The 27,598-nt window shown below is 36.9% G+C and overlaps 1 protein-coding gene across 4 annotated transcripts in view; it reads left to right on the top strand.

Annotated features, from left to right (window-relative positions):
• The window catches only part of LOC144433635 (polycomb complex protein BMI-1-A-like), a 35,480-nt gene that overhangs the window by 1,758 nt on the left and 6,124 nt on the right, over positions 1-27,598 (top strand). Inside the window, exons 1-6 of one of the 4 annotated variants that reach the window (XM_078121979.1) lie at positions 19,381-19,468; positions 19,818-19,930; positions 22,185-22,281; positions 22,512-22,567; positions 23,264-23,314; positions 25,632-25,816. In XM_078121979.1, coding sequence (XP_077978105.1) covers positions 19,819-19,930; positions 22,185-22,281; positions 22,512-22,567; positions 23,264-23,314; positions 25,632-25,816 — 501 coding nt within the window. In that variant the 5' untranslated portion in view covers positions 19,381-19,468; position 19,818. Of the gene's footprint in view, positions 1-19,380; positions 19,469-19,505; positions 19,528-19,559; positions 19,640-19,817; positions 19,931-22,184; positions 22,282-22,511; positions 22,568-23,263; positions 23,315-25,631; positions 25,817-27,598 lie in introns of those variants that run through there. The other 3 variants (XM_078121981.1, XM_078121980.1, XM_078121977.1) reach the window with 3 other exon arrangements.

Below are 27,598 nucleotides of genomic sequence, written 5' to 3'. Positions count from 1 at the left end.
CTGTTTAATTATATGTAGTGTTTTCAAAATGATATCCATCAATGCTCAATATATTTAAATCTCGAAATATCCTTTACGGGATCACTTCGATGTAGTAGAGACACAGAAGATACACTGGAGATAACGAAACAAATATCAATGAAAGTCTTCAGCACGATTATATTACCCGGATGTATGTTACCATTGTTTTGTAGGAAGAGGTAAATTGATTTAATTTCTCCGATCATCTAACTTTTATTTCAAACACGTAAGTGTTGGACTTCCCCCAATTTTTTGAAATTGTTTGACACGAGTGCATGAAATCTCGTCACTTTTTCTACAATTGACAGTAGTTTCAGTTCCGATTACAAATAGGGACTAAGCCCACATCAATAAGACGATATTTATATGGAGAAGTTTCTGTATGTGGACGATCGCACTTTTTTTTGTTTCAAACATGTAGAGTGTTGGAGTTTTCCCAGTGTTTGAAATTGTTTGACACGAGTGCATGAAATCCCGTCATTGTTCGTGGAATGTGATGTGAAATTGTTGATAAAGTTAGTTTTAGTGAAAATGACGATAACACGACTTTAATGAATGCCACTCATGCCAAGTAGTGAAAATAGGATAACATTCAGACTTTGTATTAACGCGCCACGTGTTCGTTTTGATATCAACGATAATATCAGTGTATGTCTTACGTGACTAAAATCAGAAGTTCTGGTAGGACCTACCGTGACTAGGACAAGAAATCGCATAAATCACGATTTGTCGAGACTGGTCAATTCACCTTCAGACCGTGAAGGCCGGCCTTCTTGAGATTGAGACTGTCCAATGACGTTGACAATCAATTAGGTGACGTCACATTCTTACAGATCGACTTTTTATGTTGTGTCCGATGGTAGCATAAGAAGACATGTGCTGTTCGGTTTGTACCGTATGCGAACCGTCCCCTCAAGTTATTTCCGCCTACTAGTACTACTGCATTCAACTTAATATAAAAACAATTCAAACATCCGTGCTGCATGCTGGTATGACGACACCAACAAAGAGAAGTTCGTGTTTCGGTCAGGTGAATTTATGATAAATGTCAAGTTAAATTCCCTGAATTTACGATCTAAAATAAATCATAATACCATTATTTGATTTGTATTATATTTACAAGTCTTCTTTAAAAATTCTTAAACTATTTTTGATGAACGTTACTAGGGCCTAAAAATATTGTTTGGCTCCGGGTACCCGACCCCACATAGTTTTTCACTGCACACCCTAAACATTTTTTTCACTTATTCGAAAAAAATAAAATAAAATCGCGAAAATTGTGGATGTTGAAACTGACATCAAATTAAAATGACAATTACTGTTCTTCCAATCTGTAATAGCTGTACATCTGATGAGAAGAAACCAATAACATAGAGACCATTTGGAAAACAACGGAAAACATAACTACCTGAACTAGACACTCACACATGAAGGAAAAAAATTTAAAAAACAAAATTCTACCTACGCCACCTTTTCTAAAATTGAGCGTAATCGGAACCACACAATTATTTTAGGCCTCACTGAAAAATCAGAGGAAACAAAAAACTATGTAAAACCATTTTAGTCATTGTTAATAAAGCAAAATAATGTATAAACTATCCTAGTTTAAGCAGCCGACCCTACACATTTCCTCCGTAAGTTTCGATAACATTTCCGATTTTTATCAACTGTGCTCGTACAATATAGTTTTGCTGTATTCCCCCTTCCTGATATCTTCTTAACATAATGGTTTCCCATAGACCGGCCCTGCACCAACATGGAAAGTCCGTGGGTTTCTAGACGTTTACTTTGTGTCGCACCTGAACACCATGAAGAGAGATACATAAGCACACTATAGTTTTGGAACTTCTGACTTTTCTGTACATCTCAGTTATTATATGAAGATGTACACACACACACACACGCACACACACACGCACACACACACACACACACACACACACGCGCGCGCGCGCAGACATACAGACACACACAGACACAGACACACACACACACACATATATATATATATATATGCACACACACACATACATACATACATACATACATACATACATACATACATACATACATACATACATACATACATACATAGAGAGAGACAGACACAGGCAGACAGAGCCAGACAGACAGACAGACAGACAGTAATTTTTAAATATTTCGAGCATGATAAAAAATTTAATCAGATATGAATAGCGCCACCATAGATAATGAAATACTGTCATAAATTCTCCCGATGATACACCGTTACATAGATATACACGAAAATGAAACGAAATCGAAAAAATTATGTCTAAATTTACACACCCATCAACAATCTTCTTTCCGACATCTCTTCACCACGATTTACATCCCCATACCAGTATCAAGGATCCCCATCTTTTTTATTTTTCCGTCAGTTTTGCCCTTTGAAAAACAAAGCAAGCGTTTGCATGGAATGTCGAAATCATTCTAATTAGTATACCTGCATTACCTGTCAACGAGTCGATGATGGCACTGTGTACACAGACTTGATGTCTGTATGTAAACAGTAGTGAAATGTAATGATTTGTAAACAACTTGTAAATGATATGTCGATGATGTTTTATGTTGAGGCGATAATTCACAGTTCAGCAAGTACGACTTACTCTAAAATAAAAACAAGACTTAGGTAATAGTAATACTACAATCGTGGTTTCGGCATTACACAAACTAAAACTACTGTTACCCATTGGGGATAGAGGTATCTTTGTTCAGATAGAATCATCCTGTAGTCAAGATAATGTAAACACTGGAAGTCCCCCAAAATCATGCCAAGTTTCTTGTTGTAGGAGTAGTAGTAGTAGTAGTAGTAGTAGTAGTAGTAGTAGTAGTAGTAGTAGTAGTAGTAGTAGTAGTGGTGGTGGTGGTGGTGGTGGTGGTGGTGGTGGTGGTACTAGTAGTAGACTAGTTTATTATAGTAACATCAGGTAAAGTATGACAAATCTATATAAAAAAGGTTACAATACACAACCTCCCAGCCAAATGGGCTGAATATATATGTCACCTTGGTGGATAAAACTTAACTAGAACGAGTGAGGAGCTTATTACAGTGAAGGAAGTGTTATGTACAAGGCAAAAAACATGTCAATGTACAAGTTGTCCCTTCTCTTTAAAAATGCTTTCTCAATATACCTTGTCATATTTCTCACTTTTCTTGACATCAAGTACTTTTATTTTCTTGCAAATCAGAGTAATCACTCAAAATCAAAATGTACATTCCAAAGATTATTATATAAACTACATTGCAAAAGAATATGTCCTCCAGTTTCGACACCATTATCATTACGAAAATTACAAATTCTTTCATAAATTGGTTCCTCTGTAACGTCCAGTCTCTATACGAAGAGGTAACACACCTCACCTAAACTTTGCCATGAAATATCGTTGACTGCGTGGTAAGTTCATGGACACGTAGGGTTCAACACCGTAACTGGTTTTGAAACATCTGTAGGTTCTTAGTTTGGCTTATGATGCACAGTTTCTGACCAAGATCGTTCTAAATTAAACCTTAATTTACGTTCTACATTTTCTAAATCAAATGGCAACAAAGAATCCGTAAACGTATCTAAATTTAAACCATCAAAAATATTGCATAATTCTGAAGACCAATTAGAATTCCCTAGACTAAAGTTCCACATTTTCTTTGTCAACATATTTTCACCCAGTTGAAGTAATTGATTCCAATACATAACCATCGAAATGTGTCTACTAACTCTGCAGGAATTCCAACCAGTATCCTCAGTCAAAGCACGTATTGGCGTAAACCTGTTACGGCCGAGAAAAAATCGCTAGGCCCGGTTCTGTACCATGCCACATAACACCTTTCATGCTTGCCCCAAACCCCAACCGCTGAGCAGTAGTCAAGGATAGGGAACACACATGAACCAAAAAGCTTAAAATAGCTCCTAAATCCCATGTTTTTCAGTACTTTAAACTTTCAGTTGACATCACCTAGGGCTCTAAATCCGCAAGACATGATGACGTCATTCAACGTTATTCCTAAATACTTATATGTATCTACATAATTCAAAATATTTCTACCAATATGGATTTCAAAATCACTTCTTACATAATTCTTTTTACGGAAATGGTCAACTTTTGATTTGACACCATTTACTGCTATAATCTCCACTTACAGCACCAATCCTGAATCGTGCATGCTGACACTTTAGCATGACTACACTGCAAAATCCTGTACGTCGTCAGAAATGCCACCTAATTATAAAATGTGAGCAGATGTCCCAGTTCCATTCAATGTCAACATGTCACATCGATAGTTTTAGTTTATGTCTATCTAAGTTAGCCAAAACCTCGTTTGCCGTTGTCGTAATTGCAGTTCGAACTACTTGACGTTACCATCGAGATTTGAAGCAAGTCTGTACTCATCTATTGTAGATGTATACAGATACATTGTAAGTACCAATTGTATTCTTGTGATCCTGCTATAAATCATCTTTACCTGTGCAGTGCTTATTTATTATCAAATGTGTACTCTTGAAGAAAATCTGATGACACTCATATTCGGAATCTCTTGTACAAAACTCGGCCAAGATGCATGTCAGTTACTATCCGGTCTTCGGACACATTTCTGCATCTACAATGATCTCATATACAGTAAAAACACATCTGTCAGCGGTCATTGTCTGTAAACATGTGACTTAAAGCATGTTGTTACACTATTCACCAATCCTCCCCTAGATTAAACTTGATTTGCCATTACACCTGTCTTTTACCAGATCATATTCCGTGCCCTGAATATATATATATATATATATATATATATATATATATATATATATATATATATATATATATATATATATATATATATATATATATATATATATATGAGTTGTCTGATGATCGCACTATGCGTGAAACTCCGAGTTACAACCAAGAAATAGTTCCAGTACTACCAAAACTATTACGCTCTGCCACTGCGGTATAGAGCACTGTCTTAGCAGATTGATACTCACCGAGTTATATATATATATATATATATATATATATATATATATATATATATATATATATATATATATATATATAATTTATATATATGTATATATATATATATATATATATAATTTATATATATATATATATATATATATATATATATATATATATAAACTCGGTAATATTTAGGGTAGTCAAATATGAATCAAGACATCACATACGTTGCTTTTGCACACAACAATAAGGAACATATGTCTGAAATATAAGGCTTATGCACAATCTCACGGAATCGTTCAGGCGATTTTTTTTATAGTTTTTTCTAGCCCATAGAAAACACACGTAATCCAAGAAATATATCATATCGTATATAATATCTCACAGTGTTGACCACAGTCGTGGTAATAATTATTATTTGAAGATATAAGTATGAGCGGATAAAAAATGTGGAACATTTAGTTTATAACTCTTTTGTGTGTATCCCATGTAAAATGTATTGGCATTGAACAGGAAATGTACAGTTTTACAGAAGATTAAAGAACACATTGTTTTTACGACAGTGGTATGATATAATATTGCAAACCTTTTTTCTCTCATACGACATTTTATTGTCGTGGCTAAAATCTGCTGTTGTTATTTATCTTAGTTTGTTCTTATTGTCTCACCTCATCAATGTGTTTATTGTGTCATGTGGCAAGTTCTAATCATCAAATCCCTTAATAAGTCTTTTTAACGTCGCACATAAATGTGTACCGTACCATACGTTTGTAGTTTGAGTAAAGGAGTTTGTTTGGAGTCAATCACCCAGTCAAAAATACCACGGTTCGTATGGTCTACCGTCTACGCAGGTTTCTTTACGCATCACTGTCTCCCATCAACTATTTTCCGATCCGTTTTTCAGAGTTTTGTGAACTAGGCTATATGCACATAGGATTAATATCCGTTATTATAGACTTGTCTGTACGCCATACACGCATAAATGTTTACCGCAAAGTATCAAATGTAACGAAACGTCGAATCGATCAATTATTTAGGCCTGCAATATGGCGGGCTGTTTGGCTATTTCGGGTCTGAGTGAAACATCAAAATATAAACTTGCTCTTATTATGGAAACCCATTATCTTGTTTATAAGGTTCTTCCATTCTCGAATATTCATTGTTCCTATCGCGAGGTTTCGATCACGCCGAGTGAATTTACTGTGATTATTTTCAATTTGAATTTTGGTGGATGATTTGGCACTATTAAAGCTAGAAATTACAATGAATTTATGTAGATATATGTGACATGCGCAAATGATCTTCGTAGTGTGTATCTATAAATGATAACGGTCACCAAAAATTGCTTCATATTTCAATTTTGCTGTTGTAGTTCGTCTGTGAGCGCGATGACGCTATCTACAAAAGTAATCGTGCCGAGACTTGATCGTTAATGCATAGTGTAGTGTACAGAACGAGTAGACATCACGTTCGCCTATGCCTATGTATTCCATGCCGATAATATATAGGCATTAATTTTACATATTTTACCCTCAAATAACCTCAGATGAGTAAACCGAGAAGTAAAGACACAGTCCGAAAAATTCGTTGTGCACGATCGTCTGCCGGACTTTTCGCGCCAAAACGAGAACATCCACGGTGATTAAATGTAAGCTTAATCAAGTCTTACCCAGGCATTTATCCTGATTAGCGTTTGAGAATTAATCTTGTAGACTGATAAATTATTAATGTCTATTGTCTACATGCCGATTGTATTCTGATTCCATATTCTCATCTCGACAACGCTTGGTAAATATAAATTATCTAACGCTCTCCTAAATTCCGGTGTGTACTGCGACAGCGCGCGACACAATTATTAAGCTATTTTGGCAAGTGTCCAAATTTATCCGTTGTTGTATTGTTAGCTTGCCTGCTTCATCGGCTTTGTTACAGTTTACACAGACGTGTCTCTGTCTTTTTCTGATATTTTGAAGATGTTTGTGGCATCGAGATGTGACAGACGACCTCATACCCGATGAGAAAAACCTGGTATTACAAAATTAGGAGTATCTTCTAACAATACGTGTTTGTATGCCATTCGATGTTTTGTCACTAATGTATGCAGATCATATAGAGAAGTCACGTGACATCGATAAATCATCCAGCTCCAGCTAGTCGGGCAATGCAACGCAGTAGATTTGCCGCTCACATCAGACATGAATACTTTGTATTCACACATGATTTACATCACTGCTGCTTCGTAATTCGAGAGACCATGTTGATTTTTTGGCTATAGGGCGTCTAGTTACGATTTTTGTAAAAATGCATTTAATAATCAAAATTAACAACTCGTACGAAATAAAAATTTAACAAGAAAGCTCCGAAATTCTTAAAATCTTAGCATTCGAAATATAAACGGGATTGGTGTACTTTTGACAGAAAATAGAATAGGTAAGGTTTGCCGAGAAAACTTAATATTTGCATATATCAAAGCACGTATTGCAACGAATTGTCCGAGTTATCAAAAGTAACTGTATTTTTAGAACAGTTAGATCAATATTCTTCACGAAGGCGTAATACTTTGTCTCCCGTACCTCAGTAGATACAATTTGTCCATTTATAACTTGAAACTCATACATAGGAAAGTATGTTACTCGATATAAATAGCCAATAACTTTCAACACTATACGCTTAATCTTGTATTTTCATTGTGTCAGTTTGTTGCCATAGTTATTTTCAACTAACATTACCCCGCAAATCTCTTTATTATCACTTACAAATCATATTTCGAAATCTGCCGAGTTACAAGTATGGGGATTTCAGTCACGAATGTATGGGATCAACGCGCCAGATTCAGTGTATACAGGCTACTGTCTCAGACTGACTAAATCAAATCGCGGGAAGTATAAAAAAATCTCAATATGTTAGCGTCCACAATTGGCTTAAAATATTATTAGGAAGGCTAACATTCAAACATCTTTATGTACGAAATGATACGCAAAATTTTACTTTCTGATAGGCGTTATCGAGTAATTAGACAGAGATCGGTACTTGTTAGGTAAGTTTTTAGCGGCATCTAAAGTTCATATTTTAACTTGGTCATATGGTAATTGCAGTTCATTCTAGTGTCATATTTTTTCAATGTTTTATGATCCTTTTTAGTGTTACAACGAAGGCCAGTTATATAGAAACAACACGTCGTCAACAAAACCCACACTAACATTGCTACATTTTATCACCTGGCCCTACATAAATCTTACTAACATTGCTACATTTTATCACCTGGCCCTACATAAATCGTACCAACATTGCTACATTTTATCACCTGGTCCTACATAAATCGTACTAACTGCTTCTTTTCATTGTCTAGCATACGTGACAAAATTCTCACTAAAATTGCTACATTTTCTTATCCTTAGCAGATCGTTACCAAATCATCTACTTTGCAACAACACAATTGTACGTTTCTATTTAGTTAATCATGTCAAATGGATTAAGATACAACCGTTGTACTTCACATTTGGGTTTATATAGACGATAAGATATAACATAGTCAATTAGAAAGTTTGTGTTGAGTTAGAGAGTCGACAGTAACATGTACAGTAGTGTTACAGTTGTGTCGATCCAAACGACCATTCGCTTTTACTATACTGATTTCTACTGTATCTTTATTTTACCTTTTAGCCTCGCTTTGATATTCGGCTGTTATTCATTCTTGCCAGTCTGTACATTCAAGTTTTTATTTTTTGTCTCATTTTTGGAGCTCAAATGGAGACATTATTTTCTTTACGTTTGCCGGATAATTATGTGTATTACAACACCTCGTGATCTATTTGGGGTTTTAATTTCTTACATTTTTAAACATTTTGCTGATAAAATTGTAAATTTTCAAAAACCCTGCCTAACAATTATTGTTTTGTAGTATTTCACATGTAAAAGTGTCAGTTTTGAATGAGTTAAGCAAAACTTGAAGATGAAAAAACAAACAAAATAGATGAGGTGTTATAAAATAATGATATGAGACACATTTGAACATATTTAGAGTGACAGTTATCGGTTTATGGTTTGTTGTACAGTATATAGGCCTACTAAAGTCTCCACAGTAGTTTCCTATGTCTATTCAGACTGTTTCAGTGTTGCAAATTAGTAGGTGTCGTTGAAATACAACGGAATACACAGCCGTGGCAATATTCATTCACAAACAAAATTATCGAAGCACGGTGAATAACTTTTCAAAAGAGGTTGTTTTCAAATCGAGAGGCGGGCAAGAATTTATTAACAAAAACCAACTAAACCCCGTTTCGATTCTTTCACTTTAGTTCCGTAGCCTGACCTTGGCGCAACAAATCGAAGAAGAGAAAGTTATGTAATTCAACATACCGATCATATCGATTTTGCTTCATTATTCCTTGTTAGTTGGATTTGCTGGCATGCGATTGTCTCCGCTCAACATGCCATGTGAAAACTGATCAAAACCCTTTAAACCCCAGCCAAATCAGTCGTGGTTCCCATTCGTTGTCTTTAGTTAGCCCCCCCCCCCTCCCCATATTATTATAATGGGCACCGTCCGTGCGTCTGTCCGTCCGTAAGACATTATTTCTCAGACATGAAATATCTGATTTCATTGAAACCTGACACATAGGTGACATATCGTGTTGTACATATCCACTTCAATTTGTTGTTAGCACAACTGAACTGAGGTTCAGCAGTGCTATAGGCATGGGGAAATGTCTGTGTGTGTGTGTGTGTGTGTGTGTGTGTGTGTGTGTGTGTAAACGACTTATAATCAAAAGCACCTTACCGATTGCCTTGGTATTTGGCGGGGACATTACTTATGGTGTATAGATGGGAAATTGTTCAAATGATAACGATCGCATCAGAGATGTGCGTTTTGGGTCAAACAATGTGATTTTGGTCAAAAAACTTAAACTCCAAAACTACTGAGCAGATGGAGCTGAAATTGGTGGGAACGTTCTAACAGGTGCTAAATTAAGATGTGTTCTTGATATGATGATCTCATCAGTGATATGCAAATTAAGGCTAAAAATGTGTCTCTTTGGCCAAAAATCTAATTCCAAAGCTACTTTGACAGATCTGACTGAAATTTGGTGGGAGCGTTCTTGGGGGTGTTTAGTTTAAGAATTGTACATGACGTGATGATCCCATCAGTGATATGCAAATTAGGGCTAAAATCTGTTTGTTTTTTGTCAAAAATCTATAATTCCAAAATTACTGAGCAGATAGGGCGGAACCGGCGACCAGATGGAAGCAATTCAAAAAATCCAGTTAAAACATAATGCTTATCACTTATCATTGCTGTGACCTTATTTCTGACCCTACAAGAGTATAATTCATTTAAACTTGATTGTTTTTCACCAATAAATTTGCTACACACATTCACGACTCTACCCAAAACACTCTTACACTTCACACTTAATCCCCCGAACCAGCACAAAAATGAAAAATTTAAAACAGATTCTACAAAGCTACGGTAAAAAAAAAGTTTTAAAACATCCAGGTTAACACCGAGTGACCTAAGTTTGTGTAAACAATACATTCACATTCTAGACTGACATTTGTTATTAAGAAAAGCGAAATGTGCTTTAAAGTTCAGTTTGACGTCTAAATTTGTATGGCTTTTAGATCATGTCTATAGGTAAGGTATAACCAGATAAAACATACACATGCATTATGTTTGGTGCTCATAATCACCTTTACTCAATGGCAGCCATATTTGTAGTGAACAATCATGATTTACCACATAAACTCAAAAACGTTAATACATAGCTAGAGACTACATTCAAGTGTCAAACTTTCTTTTGAAACATTGATCTTTGGCCTTGACTCTGATCTTCAGGTTCAATTATCGAAATTCAGCAATTTCCTGCATTATCACAAACACTTAGTAGTAAGAGACGAGAAGTCACGGTGATTGTCTGCATTGTGGTAATGACATCACTTCGTGTGGACGAGGGTCGGGAAATCTAGAAAGCATAGCTAAAGGCTAGGGTGTCAATCCCAGGTTCTCGCATTAGTGTTATCTTATCACTGGAGCCGTAACGATTGCATCTACCGGACAACGCTATTTTTTATATATACAATTTGGAACTGGGTGTTTAACATACAAAGTTGCAATGTCATTATGGTTCATTTAAAGCAGGATACTATAGTGACAGCGAAAATAAGTAACCGTACGTGATATCAGATCCCTGAAACTCATGTAGTATTTTGTACAAAAGTAATACTCGACATATTAGTGAACTGATAAACAAAGCATGCAACTCAACATTAAGGTATGAATACACTTACTTTCCATTGGGCATCGTATTAGACAATTAAGTACTAGTATATCGTATAACACGCCTTGCCTTGCCAGTGTCATACTGAATGCAATGTAGTAGTTCGTTGCCCTGTTATGCGTTCACTTGCTGTTATGCGTTCACCTTCTTGTAAGTTTTTAATTATGAATCACAAGGAAGAAACTTAATCCAAAATAAGTAGCAACTTTATCAAAAGTAACTAAATTGATCTAAATATATAGATATACCCATCTTATATCACCCCCAACCACACACCACCCCACCCCACCCCGACCCCAACCTCGTAATGGATGTACAGTATTCGAAACCGTCGAAATCGAGTCAATATTCGAGCTGTCATCACAAATACATGCGAGTTGTCGACTCTGTGATGTGGAAGGGGTATTCATGGAAGGGGTATTCACGGAAGGGGTGTTCATGGAAGGGGGTGTTCATGGAAGGGGTATTCATGGAAGTGGTCATAATTGAGATCCAGAACATGAAGCTTACATTTCTGCTCAATACAAGGTATTCAAAGCAAGTGGTCGCTTTACGAGTCAATACATACTACTTTCATGGATGATACGAGTTGAACAAAGGTCACGGGAAAGGTCACTGTCAATTAGCGTCGTTGAAGGCACGGGGTCGTGATAAACGGATGTAGAACCGTTGTTGAAGGCACGGGGTCGTGATAAACGGATGTAGAACCGTTGTTGAAGGCACGGGGTCGTGATAAACGGACGTAGACACGTCGTTGAAGGCACGGGGTCGTGATAAACGGACGTAGACACGTCGTTGAAGGCACGGGGTCGTGATAAACGGACGTAGACACGTCGTTGAAGGCACGGGGTCGTGATAAACGGACGTAGACACGTCGTTGAAGGCACGGGGTCGTGATAAACGGACGTAGACACGTCGTTGAAGGCACGGGGTCGTGATAAACGGACGTAGACACGTCGTTGATGGCACGGGGGTCGTGATAAACGGACGTAGACACGTCGTTGAAGGCACGGGGTCGTGATAAACGGACGTAGACACGTCGTTGAAGGTACGGGGTCGTGATAAACGGACGTAGACACGTCGTTGAAGGCACGGGGTCGTGATAAACGGACGTAGACACGTCGTTGAAGGCACGGGGTCGTGATAAACGGACGTAGACACGTCGTTGAAGGCACAGGGGTCGTGATAAACGGACATAGACACGTCGTTGAAGGTACGGGGTCGTGATAAACGGACGTAGACACGTCGTTGAAGGCACGGGGTCGTGATAAACGGACGTAGACACGTCGTTGAAGGCACGGGGTCGTGATAAACGGACGTAGACACGTCGTTGAAGGCACGGGGTCGTGATAAACGGATGTAGAACCGTCGTTGAAGGCACGGGGTCGTGATAAACGGACGTAGACACGTCGTTGAAGGCACGGGGTCGTGATAAACGGATGTAGAACCGTTGTTGAGTTCAAATTAAATACGTCAGTCACCATAATGGGCAGGGATATTTTATTACAGTTCGGACTTTGTCTTTAGTTTGTGTGTCTGTTCGGGTTGACTGCTTAAAAGAAGTCATGCATGCAGACAGACAGATCTACATTAAACAGATAAAAAGAATTAATACTAAAATATAACAAGACAATTTGCGATGATTTGAGTGGAAGATGGCTTGGTATAGGTTTTCAATCGACTACTAACTAGTAGAATTCAAGCTATTGTCAAGGTATGCTAATACGTAGACGTAGAGCACATGTATCTGTTGTGACCAATATGTACAAGTTTTACCGTGTTCGTCTTGATATTGACGCATGGCAGATACATGAAGTAGTCAAATTAGTGCCATTTACGCGATTAAAATACAGAATTTGAAATACATCCGATGATCGCTACCAGAACGAAAACAGAGACCCATACAGACTCTACACAGTATACCCCCCCCCCCCCCATTGACTGCTTGTATGACCACTGTGCAGAATGCATTGCTCGACTACGGGTTGTGATTTTTACCTTAGTGCTTTGACCGCATGGATATAGTGTTGCCTAAGGCAACAGACACGAGGTATATCCATCACCTCTTTATAGCTAAATGAATCGACTGTGTTGTAGACTGCAGAGGGCATGATATACATAGCGTTATACCTACTACTACTACGTCAGTTTAAGGCAAGACTGTACCTGTCAAATTAAATCTCCCTAATCGACATTGGTTTTCACTTCATTTAAATCACGCGATCCTGCACCGGTCAGCGCAGCTCGCCATCTTTATTTGTGACTAGCTGTAGGCTTATGTTTATGAAATCACATCTGCATTTATTTAATATGTGTGTCTTGTTTTGTTTAACTAGTTCGTTAATTGCTGGTAAATTCATAGTTTACGTTATTGGTTCATTCTTCTCAAAATTCAATTGCAGAAAAGTGATAAAAATATCAGTTGTATAAATACTTCAAATCTGTGTATATCAAAATAGTATGAATCATGAAAATACTCTCACACTATATATTCATTGTATTTCACTCCTACGTGTTCAATCACATCTGTCGTCTGCTAACAACGACGTATTTTGAAAACCTATAGCACTTGTAACATTGTAACAATGTTGATAATAACAATAACACATTTTTGAAGCGCTTCCCAATACAGTCCTCAAATATTACCCCTGGCACGGACATATAACAGCACAATGGCATGTTATACTTCTTCAACTTCGTGCGAAGCATATTGTCAATCTACTGCAGTCACTGTACGATCATGGCTGAGGATTTAAGCATTCACATTGAAATCTATCCTACCGGGTCCCAATTATACAGCTGGGTAAAGTGGAGCACAATCATGGTTCATATTTTGCACCAATGACTTTATCCATTCAGAAACATACAGCAGCGGTGATACGATCCTGCCATTTGACAATCATTACGCCACAGTGTAAAATTTCTTATACTACGACTAGACCGACTTGGCCAATCAGAGACCTTGATTTCGGTTGGTTATATGGAGCCATAACCCACTCTTTTCTTAGGGGTGTGACCTATATATCCGTTTGAGCCAATGACACGCCGTAGTATAAGTAAGATAGACAATTCGTTCGGTAGGGTTATGTGCCAAAAACTCGGGGGTTTATTGGTTTATAACCTCCCCCCCCCCCCCGAAACTTGTTGACTATCTATTACATGTACTGACAAGGCATAAATCCACTGAAATACCGTTTAACAAAACTAGCTACATTGTCTCATTTACCCCAGTCAAGTGGCACACTTCTGTAACCTGGGTCCAATGTTCGACTACAGTATATTCAATGCACAATTTGAAATTATCAACACACACACTAACATTATTCAGAAATAATAACAAAACAGAGTAGGTAGGTCGGGATTTTAGTTTAGTTTAGTTTAGTTTAGTTCATTTTATTTAATTTATCTTTTTAATTATTTTTTAATTTTTGACAAATATTGCTTCTACCCATAACCAAACGAAATGTCAGTCAGAATACCTGTTCAGTGATACTAGTAGTTTGATGAAATATGTAGAGACATGATGACGTCACAGGAGAAAGAAAACATACATACATGAAGGTCAAGAAGACAAATAGTTTCTTAACTTTTTGTTTTTAAATGTTTGAAAAATGTTTAGGGTCGGCAGCTTAACCTAGGGTTAGTTGGGTTATCGAAAACACACAATTTTTATTTTATTTTGCCTAAATGTATCACAGTGATCACGGAGATTTACATTAAGTCGACTTCATTCATTCTTACATGAAATGTGTCACTAATTTGTTAAATAATAAACCAATATAACATTTCACAATACCGTTTATCTATGTTTATACGATTTGATAAAATTGTGTTTACTTATCACATCGCTCACGAGCGTAAACAATGTACATACAAAACATGTATGCATTTTGTCCCTGGTGGGAAGAAGGGGTGTTTTCTATTGCTACGTCACGGAAACGCAAGACATGTTGACCTTTCGACCGTTTCTATGTAAAACTTCAGGCATGACGTCAGTTTTGTCAGGTGAAACCAAACTATATGTAAAAAGAAGTAAATGTCAGAAGCCATGACAATGTAGGGTGGGGAGGGGGTTGTAGAGACTATACATGTTTAACCAAGTTTTTTATTGCAACACCACAAGCTCATTCTCGCAACACAAAGCATTTATTTTCTGCTGGGGCCACAACAAAAGGGCCTGTAGCACTGATGCCGCAAAGAAAGCAAGGTTAAATTTCCTGTCTGAATTACCGCTAACTTCACAATTCTTATATTTGCAGGTGAACATTAACTTAGAACCTCACCTTCACAATAGTATAGCCGTTTTGATTTTCAGTATCTTGACGCGATAAACAAACACAATATAAACTCGATGCGATTCAGTAACATGAGTGTCAGAATTTCTACTTTTTAAGGAGTACAAAACCAGATTTAAACTGAATGCCTTCCGTAAGGGCAAAGTCTTTAGATTTTTGTTCCTACACAATATTTTTGGAGAGCAACAGAACATATACCATTAGTTATGTTCGAAGTATGTACCAAATTTAAGTGTGCGGTTTTAAGATATAGTCTAATTACTGAAATCATTAATTATGCAAATGACTCCTTAAAACTAAAAGCTACATCAACAAGCTTTTCAGGACACGTGCCCTGTTTTGTTTGAAGTATGTACCAAACTATATCCAATTTGAAGCGTGTATTCTTAAGATATAGCCTAATTACTAATGAGCCATTAAAACTACAAGCTATATTATCAAACGTGTATGACACTTGCACTTTGCTATCATAAATGCATTTACCAAATTATATTGAATTTGAAGCGTGCTTTCTTAAGATATAGCCTAATTACCGAAAATGATTAATTATGTAGATGACTCATTACTGTTCATGGAATGTTTACCAAAACCTAACCAGTTCTAGCCGTTATCCCAAAGAACAGATTTCGTTTGAATTGAGTCAGTCGTTTTTGAGAAAACGATGACACACACAGACAGACAGACAGACAGACAAACAGACAAACAGACAGACAGACAGACAGACAGACAGACAGACAGACAGACAGACTTTTTCATCCCTAACTTATAACCTTCCCTGACGGAAGGTAAATAAGAAACCAGTGTGAATTGTTGACTACTTTCACACCCCAGCGAGCTATCTCAAGAATCATGTCTACTTGCTACACTTTCACCTAAACGTATATTCACTTTCCTTCCGAATCGAAATAAAGTACGCACGTGGACTATGATGCAGACCTCAGCCACGGGGTAATGGGTCAAACTGTACCATTAAAATCAAGAGTAATCCGTCGTGCAGAACAAGAACTACAATACTGTACCGACTTGTCTGGCAATTAAGCCTACAGCTGGCATAATATGTTCATCCAAAAGCATTGAATTATATGGAGGGAATTTCAGCTTGTTACATACGTCGATGGAATTCGTCTCCACAATCGGGTTGACTACAAAAAAAGCAATTAAAATGTGTCAATTTCAATCCTAGTTTATGATGACACGTCTAGTTCAATGATGTCCACAAATATTAATAAACACTACTGTAACAATTGAAACACGACAATATCAATACATTTCGGACTATAAGAATTGATGTATAAATAATAGAAAAAAATGATTGTAGTCAAGCAAATTATCGCTCCTAAACAGTTGCCAGAGCAATCTCATGATTCTGAGCTTAGATTACAATTCTTACAGACTGAAAAGTTTATGTAGTTCTTTTAACCGTTTACTCGATTTTGTGCTCCATACTATAGTGCTGGACTCACAAGGGTTTGTGCTCCATACTATAGTGCTGGACTCACAAGGGGTTGTGCTCCATACTATAGTGCTGGACTCACAAGGGTTTGTGCTCCACACTGAGCAGTGCTGGCCCCACAAGGGTTTGTGCTCCATACTGAGTAGTGCTGGGCCCACAAGTATGGAGCACAAACCCTTGTGGGACCAGCACTATAGTATGGAGCACAAACCCTTGTGGGACCAGCACTACTCAGTATGGAGGTGCTGGTCCCACAAGGGTTTGTGTTCTTCCGTGAGCTATGTGTCCATTTCATTGATTCATTTTCAATTTCGTAGATGTCATGCTCTCATTCTACCGAAATCACGTGTTCATATCATCATTAACGATTCACATTTCATTGATGTCATGCTGTCATTTCACCAATTTCTTGTACCCATTTCATCGATTCTGTGTACCCATTTCACTGATTTCTTGTGTTCATTTCACCGATTTCATGTGCCTATTTCACTGATTTCATGTGCCTATTTTACTGTCTTCAGGTGGCCATTTCTGATCCCTGATTTCATGTGTTCGTTTCACCGATTTCATGTGCCCATTACACTGATTTCATGTGTTCATTACACTGATTTCATGTGTTCATTTCACCGATTTCATGTGCCCATTACACTGATTTCATGTGTTCATTTCACCGATTTCATGTTCCCATTTCACTGATTTCATGTGCCCATTTCACTGATTTCATTGTGTTCATTTCACCGATTTCATGTGGTCATTTCACCGTTTTAATGTACCAATTTCATTGATTTCATGCTCTCATTTCACCGAATTCATGTGGTCATTTCACCGTTTTAATGTACCCATTTCATTGATTTCATGCTCTCATTTCACCGATTTCATGTGGTCATTTCACCGTTTTAATGTACCCATTTCATTGATTTCATGCTCTCATTTCACCGATTTCATGTGGTCATTTCACCGTTTTAATGTACCCATTTCATTGATTTCATGCTCTCATTTCACTGATTTCATTGTGTTCATTTCACCGAATTCATGTGCTCATTTCGTCAGTTCCATATCAGTGTTCATTTCATTGATTCATATTTCATTGATTCATGTGCCCATTTCACCATTTCATTGATGGCATGTGTCACATTTTTAGTTGATTGATAAATCATTTCATTACTTTCATCCTCTGTTTTATTTCCCGTTATTCCTTGTCTTGTTTCACTGTTTAATTCTGTATCATTTCTTTGATTCGCGTTTCATTTTTACCTTCTGCGTTGGTTCGAATTAATTTCATGTATTCTATGTTGTTGTTTAATTTTAGTGTTGTATTTCATTAGTTTTTTGTTTGTGATATTGATTTAATTTCTTGGTTTCGTATCATTCAATTTAATGTATCCACCCATTGGTTTCATGTGACGCTCTCCATTTTTGTGATGTTTTTATTTTTGCTGAAGTCACACATCGAATTTCGTTTATTTCGATCTAACTTCATAGTACTCATTTCGTGGTGTGGGGCTTTCTGTCATTAATTCGCAGTTTCTTTTATTCTGTATTTATAACTTTAGTTCTTTCGGTGGAAGTGCTTCATTAATTTCACCATTTATTGTTCTGGTATCTCCATTTCATTAATTAATGAGTTCCTGAAGTGATACCCACAAATCATTTATCTGTACTTCAACCTAATTATTATCAGTAAACCCGCGATTTGAGTTCTCACGTGATCTGTTACGGCACCTATATCAATTGAGCAAAAAACCATATAAACGTTAACAGGCAAGGAGTCGCAGAGAATTCGTAGACTATGAGAGAAAGGGCTATCAATCCATCGAAGATAATGAAAGCTATATAAATATTTCATGAACATTAAATGTATAGACGGAGAATTGAGATGTGCCTACAATGTACCATTTTAATTATATTCATGTACAAATATATCATCATGATAAGGAATCAATAACGGTACAGACGTACATTTTCCAGATAAAAAATCGTTCTTTACCAGTTCATCTCTGTAATAGTTGAAATCAATATCGTCTTGAACATAATGGACGTGGATCATCCCGTGAGTTAACTTTTTGATGTCTGTCACGCAATCGAGAACTGTTTTAAAAATCAAACCTCAAATTCCTTTGCCTTTTATTAAAAAGTATATTTTTTCAATGACCATTCCAATTTTGGGTCCAATATTCCGACCCGCTGATTTCGTGCACAACTCAAAACATGTTATTGATGGCATCGTCAAACACAAATCCGCGTCAATAAAGCTTTAAAATGATTGCCTAATTGTATGAATGGCGCCGTTGAATCAATTGTTCACGTGTCATGATGACGTACGAGAATCATGATGTCACGAAGTACGCCCTAGGTGGTGCCACAACGCATTCCAACACAAATACGCAGGCTCAGGGCGTAGTTGGAAAACATGATTGTGTAAAATTCAAGTGACGTCATGGGTTCATGTAAATATTCATATATTTTGTTTTGTTTTTGATTGACTGACCAGTTTTCTCGTCAAGTGGTTAGTTGTGTTGTCATTCATTTTACCGGGGAGGTTGATTACAAGAGACAACAGCAATTTTCGCTATACATGATTGAACAGGAAACCCGTACCCCGACCCCGAATAATAACTGCAAGTCTTCGTTTGTCAATACGGGTTATGTTTATTACACGTACCTATAAGACAACTATGGGAAACTGTTTTAGAAAACAGTTTGACTGTACTGGACTGTCACTACACATAGCCCAAGTGAGAAGTATGATAATACTTAGCCATAGTATATCACTATTTCATCTCTTTAATCTTGCAGAATGAATCGAGCGACCAAACTGAAGATGACGGAATTAAACCCTCATCTTATGTGTGTCCTGTGCGGCGGATACTTCATCGATGCAACAACCATTATTGAATGTCTGCATTCCTGTAAGTACTATATAGCCAGTACTGACCTACTTTCGGTGACCCAAAGTACTCCGACTGTCATTCATAGAGTAGATAGTCTAGTCACGACATACCATAACGGCCGTGTGGTTTCCATACGCGATCCATTCAGATTTTCACATATATGACTATTGTTGTAATTTGTTCACACGTACACCGTAATGTTGATAGTCACGCAAATGCGACATTACGCTCTGTTTGAATTTAACTCTATCTTACGTTAGAAAATATTATTATAAACGTAGATATATATAACATTGTAAGCGATGGCTAGTTAAGTTTTAAGAATAATTTAATGTGTAGGTGCGCGTGCGTGCGTGCACACACACACACACATACATACATACATACATACATACATACATACATACATACATACATACATACATACATACATACGCACGCACGCACGCGCACACATACATACAGACAGACAGACAGACAAACATACATACATACATACATACATACATACATACATACATACATACCTACATACATACATACATACATACATACATACATACATACATACATACATACATACATACATACATACACACACATACACATACATACATACATACATACATACATACATACATACATACATACATACATACATACATACGTTTAAACTTGTGGATGTAGATTTGTATGTTTGTCAGTTGTCAGAACTAGGAAAACATCCTGTTTACACCAATTTTCGGTTTATGTGGTCGATAAAACTCGGACAGACATGGAAGCATGGATATTTTACAGATAGAGTTTGCGGAAACTCGTTCATATCATGTATTGATCAAAATCATATGAGCAATCACATTCGTTCACAAATCAAATGTATATTTATTATATTCAATTGCCATGCATTCTATTGCAAAATGTTCGTAACAGAACGACACACCATTACGTATGATATTAACGCATAGAATGTGTTTTATTATTTCTATTTTCAAAGAGAGAAAATGTGTTTGGGGAGGGGAGGGGAGGGGGGTTTACCTCTCAGGGGATTCAAACTCTTCCATGAAATGAGCAGACGTAACTCAATAACGTTTTCAATGGCGTAAATAGTGTAGTGTAATGAACTATTCTATTTTAGGTTTTCTGTTGTTGTATGATGACACGGTCACACTCGAATTTAGGGAACAGAATTTATGAATCAGTCTTGTCTTAATTGGAAATGAATCAAATGTAGTTGTAGTGATGCATGGTGTATGTAAAATACTACAATTACGAATTTCAAATTTGATTTTACAAAATTTTTAAAAATTAGTTTTACTATTATAAATATGAAGTCGTTGGCATATGTATTATTTGATCTGATTTAATTCATATCACTACTTGAGGACGTCATTCATCACCATATAGGCTTTGCCGTAAGAATAGCTTTCCAAATCCAAAATGAACGATTCAGTTGGATAGGACTATGTTCGACTATTGTAACTATAATTCTTGTATGTTCTCCCGTGTAACGTTATATTTGTCATCAAGTGTTAGATTTCAGTAAGCTCAATTACTCTTCATAAGGCCAAATAAAAAAAATTAGTGTGTTTCCGATCGATAACCCGACCAACCCTAGTTTATGCTCCCGACCCTAATTTTTTTTTGTAATGTATTTCTATTTGCCTCAATAGTACTGTAGTCACCTTTTTAAAAATAGAATTCCAGGGAGAAACCAGGGGTTTTAGCTCCAATGGGCACAGCTTAGCCCGAAGGGGGCTTATTTGTTGGGTTCCGTCCGTCCATCCCTCATATCTCTGGCATGTACATAGACCAAATAAATGTATGTTTCCGATAACATGACTTAAGAAAGTGGGTTAGGTAGGTCAGAATTGTATTTTGTTTAAGTTTTTTAAAAATTACTTCGACCCCAAGATAAGGTATTTGTGGGTCACGATACTTCGCGAGAGTTTGAGGAGGTGTGAAGTAAATGAAAGACAATCATATTATATTTCTTTTTAAGTCATGTTATCGGAAGCAAACATTTATTTTTTGTTTTACCTTAATAGTATGAAATTGCATTTATGCAGAGACGTAGTTTCGTGTGATATGAAGCCGAAACTGTCGAATAATACCCAAGTACACGTTGTACGTGTTGCCGGTCAAGCTCTCTTCATACTCATGAGAATATATTTCGTAAATTTTACATAATAATATGCAATGTTAGGAAGAAAAGTATTCGTATAAATATGATTAAGTAACATGATATTTTATACGTGTTTTTATATTCCCACAGTCTGCAAGACATGCATCGTTCGTTACTTGGAAACAAGCAAATATTGTCCTGTATGTGACGCACAAGTCCACAAGACCCGACCACTGTTGAATATCAGGTAATGACCCTTGATCTCCAGCCGTATATGACGTCATATTGAAGTAACCCGGAAGGCTGTCACAGAGTAAACAATGAGTCGTTTGTGGCGCTGTCTTTTCATGTGACAAACACGAGGCCTGTTATAAAAAACGCACATCAATTTTACCTGCAATAGTTCCGCAGTGATTTGTTGTGATGACACGTGACTTCAAACTATCATAACTCTTTTTACTGTTCCTTTATCTATAGGCCTGATAGAACACTACAAAACATCGTCTATAAATTAGTGCCGGCATTATTTCGAGGTAAGTACTGGTAGACTACGATGGTGTCGTATCTCAACAGAGCAGTCACTGGCAAGTTTCCTGTGATGGTGAACATTATACACAGCTAATATCTGAGTTAGGAATTACCATACAATTGTCAATTTAGTGAAGTTTACGTTAACTTACTCGGTCAAATTACTGATTTTATCTCAAATCACACCGTTACGGTACAATTTTTATTTATTTCTTGAATCACAGTGTGCTTGGGTTTATGCTTAGTATTGTGTATTTTATTTTAACTTTTATACATAATTACAAACATGGCATATGGCATATTTATACTTATTACACATCATATGTACCAGAGATTACTTGCACCGTTTCGCGTGCATACTACATTTTGCACTGGTATTTTCACTGCAGTGCAATACCGAAATTATTACATACCTGCATGCAAATGATATGCAAATGTGGACGTGATCGTTCGCAAACGCATTCTATTGTTATCTCGGATAAACATGTGTAAAATAACAGATCCCCATGCTACGTGAGTACCCAGGGGTATTTGCACTCATGCTTGCAGTGTTTTCTGCTTTCACTTACTACGCTCGAGAAGGTATGACCGTAGAGAACACCGCAAACACTTGTACAAATACCCCCGAGTACGCCACACTGACACTCGTGCGTCAAGGGGTTCTGTCATAATATTCTTTTAATATCTCTTCTTTTACGCAGACGAAATGAAACGAAGACGAGATTTTTATGCGAAAAATCCAAACGCAGCAAGTAAGTTTATGATTCGACATTGACATTCACCATTGTCAGATACCTATGCCTATTTTAATGACGTTTTCGCCAAATATTACAAATGATATGGGACATTAAGTGTCACGATATTCATACTAAATGTCATTAAAATATAACACCAATTCCTCAGTGAAATGAATTTATTGCTACAATTATTGCTACGTGTTTTCTCATTGAAAGTACCCCAAGGTTAACCTTTCAATCGAACGTAATGTTTTAGCAAATGATGAAGTTTGCAATTGTTTTGAGGGGATTGACGTGCTCTAAGTAAAGATTCGAGTGTTAGCTGTCACTTCATTGATAGTCTCACATTTGTCTAAATCACTGTCAAAGTATGTACATGATGCAGTTGGCTGTATGGATGACAAATGGGTATTCATTTATTTTGTATTTTTAATTCCTAAACCAACTCTATTACTATGTTTTTTATACTTGGAAAAACAGCATATACTAAATCCTTTTTTGTAAGGCCTAAAATAAATTGTTAGTTCCGGTTACCCGACCCCCACCTAGTTTTTCGCGCCGACACTAAACTATTTTTTTACGTATTCGAGAAAAAAATAATAAAATCGCGAAAATTGCGAAGTCTCGCCAGAAATAGTGGATGCGGAAACTGACATCAACTTAAAAGACGATATAAAACTGTTCTTCCAGTTTGTAATGGCTGTACATCTGATGAGAAGAAACCAATAACACAGAGACCATAATTATGGAAAACAACGGCAAACATAACTACCTGAACTAAAAATCTACCTACCCACCTGTTCTAAACTTGAGCGTAATCGGAACCACACATTCTTTTTTGTTAGCCCTAAATTGCAAACTGTGAAAAAGTGTGTAAAGTATTTGCTATTGTACGTACAATAACACTTTTTACACAGGTTTTAGCTTTTTGTAATTTATTGAGTTACAAACACGGACTTGGTAACAGGTTGATGATATTTCACATTGTTTTTCAAGTAGGAAAACATAATAGACTAATTATCTTAAAGAATTAATTATGCAAAATAAATGTCAATTTGTCATCCCATGATATGGCCACTTTAAAGGCCATAATTTATTCCCAGATAATCTTATCAGTTGAGCCATTAGGATTACAGAGCATTAGCATAATTCATTTCTTGTAGGATCATTTTTAGCACAAGTTCACAAGTTCACTGAGTAGTGCTATAGGGCTCGCCCATCGTCTGTTTGCCTGTGTTTGCGTGTGTATGTGGATGCTAGCAACCATGACCACGCCCATAGCAATAGCCAAATGGTGGTGTATTTCACAAAGATAACAACAGGGATTCTTAGACAATTCAATAAACATTCAAAAAATGTATGTAAATTTGCCTAGCAACAAGACCACGCCCATAGCAACAGCCAAATGATCACATATATTGGGAAGATAACGGGGATTAATAAACAATTGAATAAACATTCAAAAAATGTATGTAAATTTGCCTATCAACCAGACCATGCCCATAGCAACAGACAAATTATCACGTATATTGCATAGGTAATATCAGGAATTCATACACAAGTGAACAAAAACATTCAAAAATGTATGCAAATATATCTAACAACATAACCACGCCCATAGCAACAGCCAAATGATCGCGTATATCGCAAAGATAGCAACATGGTTGGATAGGCAACTAGATAGACATTCAACAAATGAACACCTATTGTTAGCATGGACTAGCATATGCATAAACATTTTCAAAACCTGTACAGTTGTGCTACAACGTCATTGGCGCTATTTTTTTCTAGAGCTCTGCCAGGCCATTGTTTGTCTCAAATGTTGAACCTAATCCGATCTGCACTTTTAATCAACACAACTTTCATTTACGATATCTTTGCTCTATCGCAGCTTTGATTGTTTGTTTGTTTGATCTCATTATACAGAGGTCTTCAAGAATGTATTGAGTTATATCAGAGATGAGGAGGGGGACTTGTAGTAAACGTAGGAGGGGAGGGGGTACTTGTAGTAATTGGGGAAGGGTAATTGTAGGTATGCGACCATGTAACATAGATCACTCACTGTTACAGTGAAATTCCCCGTTCGACGAGGAAAAATGTGTAGCATAATTTCGTTACATGTTATATTTTCTTGTCGTAACGAAAAGTGGAAAGAACAAGGAATAGGTGACTCGAAATATGTTATGTGGTAAATTACTAGCGTACCTCACAGTACTGTAGGCCACTGTAAACGTGTCTAATAAGTGATATAAGGAAGTAAATGATGCAAATTATATTTCAAAAGTGCGATATTTCAGTTATAAAAACTGTTGGTTTGTGTGTCTTCATGCAGGTACAAGTACAGCGGCATCTAATGCCGAGGCCCGTGGAGAAGTCAACGAAGATTTTCTTCTGTTCAAAGACGACGAAAAAGTCAGCATGTCTCTACAGTATTACGTACCTTTACAGAATGGACGCAAACGCATGTCGCTAAGCAACGGTGACAGTAACCATAGTGCTAGTGAGGCCAGTGATGATGTGAGTCGGTGTTCTTTCTATTTTTTACCTTCCGTAAGGAAGGTTTTGTATTGGGGATGAAAAGTCAGTGTGTGTGTGTGTGTGTATGTGTCTGTCTGTGTGTGTGTGTGTGTCTCTCTCTCTCTCTCTCTCTCTCTCTCTCTCTCTCTCTCTCTCTCTCTCTCTCTCTCTCTCTCTCTCTCTCTCGCTCTGTCTGTATCACCATTTTCTAAAAACCGACAATCAATTCAAACAAAATTTGGTGCACGTGTTCTTTAGGGTAATGACGAGAACTGATTAGGTTTTGGTAAACATTCATGAATATTAATGAGCTATTTATGTAATTAATGTTTTTCTATAATTAGGCTATATCTCAAGAATGCATTCAATATAATTTGGTACATCAAATTGCATCTGTCCTTAAAATATTACTGATTTTAGTTTTAATAAATTATTTGCATATTTTGGGTAATTAGATCTGTAAAAACTCTAGCTACGGTGAGGCCTATACTACAACATACTATAAACGCTTCACATTGCTGGAGAATTCGCCGAGATAAATTCATACCATCTCTTCACAATCTCATTAACACATTCTCAATCAAAATTGAAAATCTTTTTTTGTACTTCGTTGATACCTGTTTGCACTCCCATGTGTTTCTGTTTGCCTTGAAAGCATGCATGGGAAGATCATCGGTCAAACCAGGTCAGCTTCAACTTCCGGGTCAAATTGCCCCTCTTTCTACCGCAAATTCTGGAACACAAAGACTTTGCCAATTTCGTTTTACTATAGTCATTTAAAGCATACAAGAATTCATCTTTGTGTGAAATTTGAGATGATGTCAGTTGAGGTTTACGTTTTTACAATGTCTAAAAATGGCGGACTCTAGTGCAAGTTACTGGGAGTTAAAAATATGCCAAGCTAAATTTTTGCAGAAGCGGTTATGTGCAATGTGTCAGCCGGAGTTCCAAAGCTACGTTTTATTTATTGATGTAGTAACTAATGGATATACAATATCATGTCTGGTAGAGCAGATTTTTCTTTTCGACAAGGCGTGAAGGAACAACAATGTAAAGGTTTGCCCTTATGGAAGGCATTCAGTTTACATCTGGTCTTCAGTATAATAAGACACGTTCTAGTATATGTCATATTGTTGTGTACACTATATGGCTGAATTAGTTGCCACACAATAACACTGACGTCGACCCTAACTGTAATGGTTACAATCACAAGCGCCATTGAAATGAAACGTACGTATATAAAAAAGAAAAATAATGTCAAAATAACAGTATTAACAGATCAGAAATTATTTGTATCTAAAATTATATGTGAATTTTCTGCCTCTTGTCAATTTTTTGAAAACGTATCAGAGATCACCAATCATTGTCATTTGTCGATGTTCAAGAACATTCGACCCCTGGTCTGCAATTATGTTGTTGGATACTATGCCGGGGAGCGTATTAGTCGATGGTGTTATGACAGTATAGTGCCTTCTATCCTCATCAAATATTCTTGGTTTTCATGCGTTTCACGTTCTCAGTACACTCGACTTTACATAACAACTGTGTCACTTTATGTCTCTCTGTCTCTGCCTCCATCTCCGGTCTGTCGCTCTCTTTCTCTTTCTCTGCCTCCCTCTCTATATTCCTTCTGTGGCTCCCTTTCTCTGTCTCATTTTCTCTCTCCCTCTCTCCTCTTCTTTTTCCCCTGCTTCCTCTGTATCTCTGTTTCTCTTCTGTCTGTAGCTCCCCCCCCTCGCTCTTTCTCTCTCTCAGACACATATAAATTTCGAGTCTTCTTTA

Source organism: Glandiceps talaboti, chromosome 4, assembly GCF_964340395.1.
Source record: "Glandiceps talaboti chromosome 4, keGlaTala1.1, whole genome shotgun sequence".
Taxonomy (NCBI): Eukaryota; Metazoa; Hemichordata; class Enteropneusta; family Spengelidae; genus Glandiceps; species Glandiceps talaboti.
The sequence above is the reverse complement of the archived record's forward strand: the minus strand, read 5'-3'. Positions and strand labels throughout refer to the sequence as shown.